This window comes from Antechinus flavipes, chromosome 3 (genome assembly GCF_016432865.1).
Source record: "Antechinus flavipes isolate AdamAnt ecotype Samford, QLD, Australia chromosome 3, AdamAnt_v2, whole genome shotgun sequence".
Lineage (NCBI taxonomy): Eukaryota > Metazoa > Chordata > Mammalia > Dasyuromorphia > Dasyuridae > Antechinus > Antechinus flavipes.
Window position 1 is genome coordinate 318,980,927 of NC_067400.1, and position 10,937 is coordinate 318,991,863.

Genomic DNA, 10,937 nt, shown 5'->3' on the forward strand with positions numbered 1-10,937 from the left:
GGAAGGAAGGAAGGAAGGAAGGAAGGAAGGAAAGGAAAAGAAGAAGGAAAGGGAAGACAGGACAAGAGAAAAGAAGAAAGGAAAAGAATGAGGGAAGGGAAAAGCTGACATGGGCTAAGGGAAGATGAAGATGTTCAGTATGAGTTAAATCCAGAGAAAGTCAGAAACAGCAAGGAAGGGAAATAATTTAGATATATCAAAACATATAGATTTATAAATCTGGTAGTCATCTTTATAGAGATGACAATTAAACTCATGAAAGTCATAGTTTTATCCCTTTTACAGATGAGGAAATGAGGTTCAAAGAATTTAGGCGATTTGCTCATGGTCATTCAGTTAATAAAAGTCAAATATGGGATCCACTATGCCACCTATAATCCAGTCTGTTACTGATGTGTGAGCTTTATTGGTGCCACAACATACTACTATTGATTCATGTCAAATATGTAGTTTAACCATCATTTTCAAGTTTTGTTTTTGTTTGTTTTATTAGAAAAGCCGTATCTTACTATCCTATAATTATGTGTTTAATTTTTTTAAACCCAAATGCATGATTTAACCTATGAAATTTCCACTTGTGTTAGTTTTGGCCAAGGATTCAACTGGCCAAGATAATTTTGGATTTTCATTCTGTAACTATTGGTTATCCCTCTCAACTTTGTGCCTTTTCAGATTGGCCAATGAATAACTTAATGAAACTCTATTCAAAGGATTTTCCTGTGGATGGTATTTGGGTTAGGGAATGAATTGTGTCTATTCCTATTGCAGAAGGCTACTTACATAATAAAGTAACAAGATACCCTGAAGTTAATCAGTTAGGGAGGTCAAATCACACAGTAGGGAGATTGGTACAACCAAGTGGCAGACCATTCCTATTTACAAATAAAATACAAAATAAAAATAAATACAAAAATGTATATGTATAAAATATAACATATACATATATGTCTTTCAGAAAAACATAGCATGATACTAAATATTGCCTTCTTGGAAATATTGCCAAAATTATATGGCATTTTACCTCTCTTTTTAGCAAGCAATTTACCTTTCTGATTGAATAAATGTTTAAGGCTCATTTGCAGGAAAAAAAAAAGCTTGATTTGAAATATTTTAAGTGGTTAATTTAAAAAATTAAAAAAGAAGTCAGCATTATATAATGGGTAGAAAACTACTTATAAAGCCAGGAATTTGGATTTGAATGCTATTTTTTATACATATTAGCTACATAACTCTTAACCCCTTAGTGTTCCAGGCAGTTCTCTCAGCCTATAAGTTACAGAGAAGGTATTGAACTCCATTTAATTTCCTCACCTCAAAATTCCCTGTCAAGGAAATTACATGTCCAGTTCCTATCCCTAATGCAGCCAAAACATTTCTTAGGGGAAATTTTATATCTCCAGATGTTTATATGAAAAAAATAGAGAAAGAGAAGATCAATGAATTGGGAATGCAACTAACAAAAGCTAGAAAAAGAACAAATTAAAAACCTTCAATTAAATACCAAATTTAAAATTCTGAAAATAAAAGGAGAGATTAATAAAATTGAAAGAAAAGTACTGAATAAACAAAACTAAGAGTTGGTTTTATGGAAAAAAAAACAAAATATATAAACCTTTAGTTAATTTGATTAGAAAAAGGAAAGAAGAAAATCAAATTGCTAGAATCAAAAATGAAAAGGGTGAACTTACCACCAATGAAGAGGAAATTAAAGCAATAGTTAGGAGCTACTTTGTCCAACTATATGCCACAAATCTGATAATCAAAGTGATATGGATGAATACTTACAAAAAGATATATAGATTGTCCAATTCCTATCCCTTAATTTTAAAAATTCTTGTCAGATTTATAGATTTGAATTCTAGTTATAAGATTCAATAACACATATACATGTTACTATATCTGTTATTGTGCTTTAGGAAAAGAAAGATAAATGGATAGGTAGATAGAATCATATAAATATATCCAAAATCTATCTTCATATATATATATATGTGTGTGTGTGTGTGTGTGTGTGTGTGTATGTATGTATATCTCTTTATACAAACCATGACAAAAATGGTCTATCTTTTGACCTTCATTTTTGAAGAGCTTCCAGCTCCCTTCTTACTTTATTTAAATGCCCTCTCCTTCAAGAATTCTTTCTTATTACCCTAATTATTAATGCCTTCTACTCCTGATGAAACTATATATATATATATATATATATATATATATATGTATGTTGCATCTCTGGCCACCCCCCCCCCCAAGTATGATGCAAGATCCTTGAGGTCAAAGGCTATTTCACTGTTACATTTGTGCATAGTAGGGCATTTAAAAATGATCACTGATTGATTACCAATGCTCTTTAGCCAAGTTGGATTATTAAACTTTGTTCACAGAGTAAACTCATGACTAGAAATCATTTCTAGCATCTGAGAGATGGAAATTTTAAGCAAATTTCTTCAACACTTATTCCCAGATCACCAGAACTGAACAAGAAGGAGTCTGTACCAATCAATAAATAGGTATCCCCCACTCCCCATTTCTGTCCCTATGCTAGCAGTAATCTCCCAGTGCCTTCTCTGGACACATTCTAACCTCCTCTTTCTAGTCAGACATGAGAGAATAGAGGTACTCCAAAGGTAATTTGTGGTACATGATGAGCCCTGTAATTAGAGGCCATGCACTTTTCCTTTATTCCCTTTCCTTCAAGGAAGGGTGCAGAAGCAGGTAAATAGCCCAGACAGACCCTGTATCCTTCTTACTGAAACTGCCTCTTAGCATCTGAACAAGAAGTAGTCAAAAGCAAATGAAAATGTGGGAGCAGAGAAGCAATTTAGTTAAAGTCGTGATCTGCCATTTTCTCTCTAGTTAATACCAGTGAGAAGGTAGGCAGACTTTCTAAAGGATGTAATACCTTGAGGGGAACATGTGGTCGAAGTTCTTCACTCTTTGGGGTAACTTCATCCCCAACAAGGTCTACAAAAAAGGGTATGCTACCAGAAGATATCTTCTTTTTTTTTCCTCCTATACTCCTGATGATGACCAAAGGTCAAGACTGAGATCAAAGTGTCAGAACCAGCGAGAGAAAGAAGCCTCAGACACTGGTCACTAGCAATAAAAAGGAATAAAGGAGAGAGCCACAATGAACCCATTTCAAAGTCAACACAATGCCTTACCAATCTTAATTGTCTTCCCCTTCCCAGACCTGTAATCAGCATCACAGCAAATCATGTTCTGCAATTTATAACCCATATCCATCCCTATATTCTCTACAGAATTACAGGCTCGTAGAACACAGAACAATCACCTACACAGGCCCTGCGCCCTTCTCTGATCTGACAAACAATTGTTGGCAGATGGGAGTTCAAATCAACAGAAAGGAAGAAACCATTCTGAAAATCACATAGTTAATTAGGTGGGTTTGGAAGAAATAAAAGGTGAAGAGGAAAATTGGAGGAGGCAGTGCGTTAAACTAGAGCAAATGCCAAAGTGTTTTTAACAGTTCCCTCTGATGGGGAAAAAGAATGAAGATATGGGGGAGCTCCTGGATCTCTTCTGAGTCTCTACCTCTTTTTCAGGAATAATGTTAAAAAGAATTTCATTATGTCAAGTAATTAAATTAAACTTTACATTTCTACAAGGATTTTATGTCTGTTTGGGAAAAAGACAGAGACTTGGCAACTCTCTCTTTGGACAACAGGACCCAGATCTCACCCGTAGAGGAATAGCATTCAAAGATTCTAATCTCTATCACCATCCCCACACTGGCCAAGAGATTTTTTTCCCCAAACAATCTTTAACAGACAAACATGTATACTAGAAGTGTGTGTTTGTTTGTGTGCGTGCAAAGGCTTTATGCAGCAGAGTGGGATACAGTCAAACAAAAATGAGGTTACCATGGCAACAGGCTCCAGCATCACTGCTGCCTATTAACACAAGTGAGGAATGTGTTTGGCAGATGCTTGAGTGTTATTTATGGTATGGGTGTAGCAGAGGGACTTCTGACAGGCAAAGAAGAAAAAAAAAAACCTTACGATGCTCCTACTGTACCCAGAAAGGAGACAGTAGCAGAGAAAAACACTCACATGCAGAAGGAGAGGCTAAGAGGCAGAGATGGGGGAATAAGAGAACAGCATAAAGTGAGAGAGAAAGACAAAGTAGCAGGTGGGCCACAGGAGGACAGAAATCAAAATACAAAAAGAGCCGTGTAGAGAGCAAAAAAGAATAAAAGACAGAGGAAGGGGCAGGGAAGGAACGTGCAGATACCAAAAAGAAGAGGAGGGAAATAAAAAGAGAGTAGGGAATGATAAATGCAAGTATCAATCCCCCATATCTGGAAAGTGAAATTGACCAGTTTTGTACCCTCCCTCTCCCACCATTTAGGAAGTCTTCCCCCTGCATAAATACCATCCTGAGACACTAATTAAGAAATCAAATCTCTCCTTGCAAGTAGAGCAAAGGAGAGTAGCTTCCAATATTTTTAAGAGAGGCTGGTGACAGGGGATAGAGATTAAACAGGCAAGGAGAGAGAGTATCGTTATTAGAAATGGGCCCATAGGAGGCAGAAGACTCCATTTGCATGAAATAGCAGGTGAGAAGAAGGAAGGACACAGTATAGAAAAATACCAATTCCATTCTCAATGCATTCATCCATCCATTTAGACAGCCAATTTTTATGGAGAGCCTACTATGTGCAGGGTGCCATCCAAGAAATAAGATTCTAGGAACCCCCTCCTCCCCAACCCTGTTTCCCTTATGACGAGTTCTTCAATAAGATGAACATCCTGGCTTCTAATGGAAGTCAGCACTCACTTATCCACAGCCAGCCACAACCTGTGGCAAACATAAAATATGAAACTGTCAGCCTGGACCACTACTATCAGTCAGTGCATGTTCAAGAAATGCAAGATAATTTCTAGATCACACTGACCCTGATGTAATCAGGAAGATAAATCTGATGCTAATTTTAAAACTGTGCAATTCTTTCAGAAGCAAAATGGGAAGGATTTTTGGATTACTTGCTGTTCTAGACTACTCACAGCACAGCTCCCCTCCAACTGAGTGGATTATCAAAAATGGAATGTAAATCCAGGAAAACCTGAAAGCTCTAGAGGCCTGTAGAACACGGCAGGCCAAGAGAAAAGCCTCTGGTAGGGTGGGGGGATTGGAGCCGGCAGAAGGAAAGGGAAGGAGGAGGGAGAAGTAGGAAAGGGGAGATGGAGGAAGACACAGAAAACTCTCGGCTGCCATCCTGGCATCCGAGAGGTAAGATGAGGTTGTGCCACTTCAGGCCCTAACAGATGGCTTCCTGGTCATTCCCCAGAGACATGCATTTCATTGCTGGGATCAGAGACCCACATCAAGTTGAATGCCACTGGAAAATACCATTTAAAGTCCTATTTAAGCTGTACCCACCCATACTTCTCAATAGCATTTCCCTGCCGTGAAGGGTCATACCCACCCAAAGCACTCAAATAATCCTACAAATGGCATCAGCATCCCACTGCATTTTAACAAAGTAAAGCCCTAAGGTTAAAAGAGCTATTCATTAAAAAACAACAGTAATAATTATGGAGGGTGAGGAAGAAAAATCACTTGGTAGTCTTAGTCATCCTGAGCAACAGGTGAACATTTAACATTCATTTTCTAGGCATTAGGCTAGAAAGAAATGTTTTCATATAATTTCAACTAAAACTACCCAAAGTTCATCCTACTCAATTACTGACCCTAAAGCCAAAAATCAAACAATTCAATATATATTTTTGAACACCTGTACCAGGTCCTTTACTGGCCTGGTACATAAAAGATGCACTACACAAGGTACCTACCTCCAAGGAGGTTACAATCTAGTCAGGGAGAAAATATTGGAAAAGAAATAAAGGCTTCAATTGTGTGGCATTGATTTTAACTACAAGAAGAGTTCAGAGAGGGAAGGGATCAATGTGAACTAAGGAATATAAAGTTCTTGAAGGTGAGACTCAGACCACAGAATTCTGGAGCTAAAAAGGATCTTTATCAATCCCCTCGTCCCTGGACAAGTTAAATGACTTGCCAAAGGTCACAGAACAGGGTAGTGTCAGAATTGAGTTTAAAACTCAAGTCTTCTGACTCATAGATCAGAGATCTTTCCACTGGAAAGGAGAAAAACTAAGGAAATAGAATGTCACTGAAGTTAAGAGAAATCTCCTGTAATAGGTAAGCAAATGCTACAAAGAGATCCAGGAAGACAAATATTAAGTAAAAATCACTGACTTTACACAAGGGGGAGATGAGTGATTATCATGAACAAAGGAATTTCAAAAGAAAGGGAAGAATAAGATATTTTGCCTTTATTTTTCCATGAAAATATTATTCTACACACGAGAGAAAATAAATGTTCCTTGAAGGCAGAAACTTTATTTTGTCTTTGCATCCCCAGCATTTAGAACTCTGCCCAACAAGTGTTTAATAAATATTCATATTGAATTGAATTTTACAGAAGGAAATGAGCACAAAGAGTATGGAAGCAGCACATGAAAACTGTAACTTGGAGGAAAGGAAGGAGAGAAGCTAAATAGGAACTAGCAGAGGCAGCTGAAAGGATGTTTTTAAGATAAGGACCATGTTTTGTTTGAAGATACAGGGCAAAGAGCCCAAAGAGTGACTGAAGAAGTGACTAGAGAGGGAGGTAATAGTTGTAAAAGTGAAATAGTGGGGAATGCTGTATAATAAGATATGGAATAGGATACTGTTAGTTTGGCTTTCCATTTTCTGAGGAGTGGCTCCCACATTTTAGCCAAAAGGTTATGCAGGTTCAGTAATAGTTTAGAAAAATTCATGGATGACTAACATACAACAGGATTGTCACGGGAAGGGAAGAATACTCAATACATGTCTTGAAGGGTTTAATCCTTTGAAGATGAGATCATAGAGGTAATATAGATGTTCTTTGTTGGCTGTTTAGAACATAGGACACTGGATCTATCTCATTCAATATTACAATTCTTCTGTCAGGCTATAAGTCCAAGTCTCGAAGAAGATCAAAATCTTCCTCTAGCTCTATCCCCTAGGATACAGGTGAAGTACTTCTGAAATAGCTCAAAAGCAGGAAGTTATAAACAGAAGGCACAGAAAGCCAAGCCATAAGCCCATCTCCCCTGGCCTATTCTAGCTTACTAACTATCAAGCTTTATAAAATGCTTTATTGTTGTTGTTGTTTAAATTATGCCTGTAAATTACATATAGCTAAATACATCAGCTACACAATATCACAAAGAACTTCCTTGGAATTCTCTCCAAAACACCAGCCACCCTACCGGAATTCTGCTTCCTACATAGTCCAGACGTCGTTCTCCTATTTTTCTGGGAAGAGGGAGGTCGCTGGGGGAAAGAAAAGCATTTCTGCAACTTTGGGGAAATTAGTGGAAAGATTGTTTTTGAAGTGATTGCTATGGGGTCGAGCAACCCCATTCATAAGGAGGGCTTATGCATTAGGAGGGAAGATAAAAAAGACTTTTCTATAAGATTATCTACTCACACACTCCTTTGAAAAAGAATTATGGGGTAGGGAGTGAGAGAAGTGAAATGATTTTTTTTTTTTTTGGCTACTCACTGAGACACAATTTCACAGCAATCTTAACCCCTGTCATCTGGCTCCCCTTACCTGCTTCAGCAAGAACTGGTCCTCAGAGTTGGCCTGCAGGGAGATGGCAAGGTGTATGGCAGAAAGCAGCACCCCGCTCACCACGGCGGCCCTCATGCGGACAGGCAGCAATGTGTAAATGGTGTAAATGAAGAACACAGTCCACCAAATGCCCTCCGAGGCACTGCGGGGCTGGGGCAGCAGGAGGGCCACGACCTCGACGGCCAGCACCACAGCAATGAGGGCGTAACAGGCCAGTCCCATGTGGTCCTGGTGGAAGCTGGCCCTGTTGCAGAACACTGCCAGGAGAAGCACCACGGCCACCGCGGCGGAGAGCACAGCCAGGTAAGGAGCCTGGTAGTGGCCGCGGGCGGCGTGGAAGGCCAGCATGACGAGGCACACGAGCACCAGCACTGCCATCAGCATGGTGAGGCTGCTCTGGTTCAGGCGGAAGAAATAGCGCTGGTAAAGCCTCTCGAGTTTGTCCGACGGGAACTTCTTGGAGCGAAAGATTTGCAGGAGCGCCAGGCAGCAGGCGCCCAGCGAGAGCGCGGCTCCGGATCCCGAGCCGGTGGAGCTGCCCGCGTCCTCAGCCTCCTCCTCCCCGCCCCCTCTGGCTCCGGGTTCCAGCTCCTCCACCGCTTTGCCCTTGCTTCGCCGCTCATCCAGACCCAGCTCCACTGACCGAGGACGCACCTCTGCCCCGCCCCCCTGCACGGTCGCGGTACTCCGTTCCCCGGGCCTGGACGGCGCTGACCCGCCGCCGCTGCCCCCGCCACCGCCTCCGCCCGCTGGGGGGGCCCGGGTGCTGCCCCCTCCAGCTGCCCCACGGCGGTGGCGACGGCTGCCCCGGCAGCAGTCTTCTCCTTGCTCCTGCCAGGCTGACTTGGAGCGAAAGCTGAAGCCAAAACCGCCCCCGAGGGGGTCCTGGCTGCCCAGTGGGGGGTCGTAGTCCTCATCGTTACGCCAGCGGCTCACCAGGCGGTGCTGCTGGGGGGTCACGGCCACCCCAGTCTTCTTAGTAGAGCCGCGGGTCAGACCCCCGGGAGGATAGGGGTACCCATTGGCTCGTGACTCCGCTTCTCCCCAAGCTGAGCGGTGCTCCCCGCCTCCCCTGGGTGCAGCCGCCGTCTGGGCCGCGTAGCCCGGGGGGCTTACGCTTTTGGAGCGGGACATGCCCCCCTCGCCCTCCGCTTCTTCCTCCTCCCCTGGGGAGCAGGCTGGGGGGCGCCACGGGGAGGGTGGGGGACCAAGCAAGGGGACCAAGCTTGGGTCACACGTCGGGGGCGGCCCAGGTCCCTGAGCCGCGGGACATCGTGGCACCCCCGTCCTGAGCGAGGGAGGGTAGCGCCTGGAGGGAGAGCGATCAGGGGTTTTGAGGAAGGCAAGAGAAACCGAGGAGGCAAGAAGTAGAGGGAAACCCGGTTTCGTTGAGGTGAAGACTGTCCTGTGTCCAAAATGAAATCCAAGTCACACCAGTGCTCCGAGGACTGCTCGGGCTGTCGCGGGACCTTGGGACAGCTTAGTTGTTCTCAGCAGGGACTGGAATTAGGAGTGAGGAGGAATGGAGAAGCGTCCTCAGCAGGCGACGCCTCTCCTGTGCCAGCAGTGCCTAGGCAGAAAGCTCCGAGATCCCACACTTGAGTCCAAGCTCAACCGAGCCTGGCGCAAGGCTAAGCAGCCGACACGAGTCGTTAGGAGTCCGGATAGGGATACGGAGCAGGAGCCCTTCTCTCAAAGAGAACAGGGAACGACTGGGAAGTATGGGAGGCAGCCAGCATTATTTTCTTAAGAGGGGTGGGGAGGTGGGATGGGGGGTGGAGAGGACGGGGGAGGGGGCGGCGGGCGGAGCAACGGTTCCGGGGACCTGGGGGGAGGGTCCTGGATAGCAGGGGGCCCCGCCACCGCATCCCCTACCTCACGCGTCAAGTGCGAAAGCGTGGCTCCAGCTTCAAGCAGCGGCCCCAGTGTCCATAGAGTGGGCAAGGGAGAAGACCCGGCCTCTGCTGGATGCCCCTTCCCCACTCTTGTCCCAGCTGCTTCCCCCTTCCACAAATAATAATGAGCCTCCTTTAAATCTGCCTGCTGAACAGAAGGAAGGGTTAGCTCCAGGCTCGGTATCCTTCACTCCTCCAGCTTAGAAGTCCACAGTCGCCGGCCTGGGTGAGAGGCGGAGAAGGACTAACAGGAAGGAGGGTATCCGGCTCACCACCAGCAACGTTATCCCTGGCTCAGAGCGGGCTTCTTGGGGAACCCAAAATGAAGAAATAGAAGCTCTAAATTCAAAAGCATCCCGCCAGGAGAAGGGCCGGTCGCTGCAGAGACACTGCGCCCCCGGTCGATTTCCGAGGGGAAAAGGGTCTGTGGGCTAGGGAATGTTTGGAGAGCGCCATTCACGCCTCCGGCCCTGCTACTCCGACCCTTCCAGCCAACGCCGCCGCCGCCGCTATTTCTCCTCCTCCTCTCTCCCCGGCTCGCCGCCGCCGGAGCTTCCTCTGCATCCCCTCCTACCGCCGCCTCCCCCCGCCCCCCCGCGCTGCTCCAGCCGCAGGTTACAGCAGCGCATAGCACACCCCCGGCCCACTGCGCCCCGGGCCACCGGGCTCGGCGCCCCGTTCCGCTCGGCTCGCCGCCGGCAACCTCTGCCGGGGGCACAGAGGAAAGAGCCGGGCAGAGGCGCAGTCGCTGTTCTTGGAGGGGGCGGACTGGAGGCCAGAGGGAGCTTTCCGTCCCCTTCCTCACCTAAAATTGTGGCCGCTCCCACTCCTACTAGAGACCACCACCCTGTGCAGTAGCCACTCGCCCCCACCTCTGCCCGGAACTCGGTACTGCGTGTCCCCTTCACTGATCCCTGCGCCCCCACCCGCCTATTCCCTCCCCCTCTCTCTTTTGTATCCCCCCCATCACCCCCTCCTCGCATTCAACCCAACTTCAACCTCAGCAAGCTGCCCCCGCCCCCTGGCTCGGCGTGATTGGCCGTTTCCTGAGCTGTCACACTAAAGTCCAGTGCTCTTATTGGGCAATTTTCAGGCCGGGCGTCTGTGCCAATGGAGGGGCTCACGGAGGCGGGGAGCCCGGGTTGCGACAGCGGGAAGGATCTGGGAGGGGAGAGTCTTTACACTCTGGAAGGGGCCAAAGGAGCGAAAGAGGCTAGACGCTACGAGAGATGGACGCAAAAAGAGGAAAGAGATGAAGAAGGATGAAGACAGCGAAAGACAGAAACACTTTTGCTGTTGATTGATTGCATTCTGCATGGGGAGAACCGGAGAACGTAGGCAAAGAGCAGACAGCCCCAACCCCAACCCAGCTCGCACTCAGGGCAGCTGGGACC

At 45.5% G+C, this 10,937-nt stretch overlaps 1 protein-coding gene across 5 annotated transcripts in view; it reads right to left on the reverse strand.

Moving 5' to 3' along the window:
• Nucleotides 1–10,494, reverse strand: part of ADCY5 (adenylate cyclase 5) — a 251,405-nt gene extending 240,911 nt beyond the window's left edge. For 2 of the 5 annotated variants that reach the window (XM_051985423.1, XM_051985422.1), the window contains exon 1: nt 7,628–10,492. In XM_051985423.1, coding sequence (XP_051841383.1) covers nt 7,628–8,782 — 1,155 coding nt within the window. In that variant the 5' untranslated portion in view covers nt 8,783–10,492. Of the gene's footprint in view, nt 1–7,627 lie in introns of all 5 variants that reach the window. The other 3 variants (XR_007951906.1, XM_051985420.1, XM_051985421.1) reach the window with 3 other exon arrangements.
• Nucleotides 10,495–10,937: the final 443 nt, after the last annotated feature.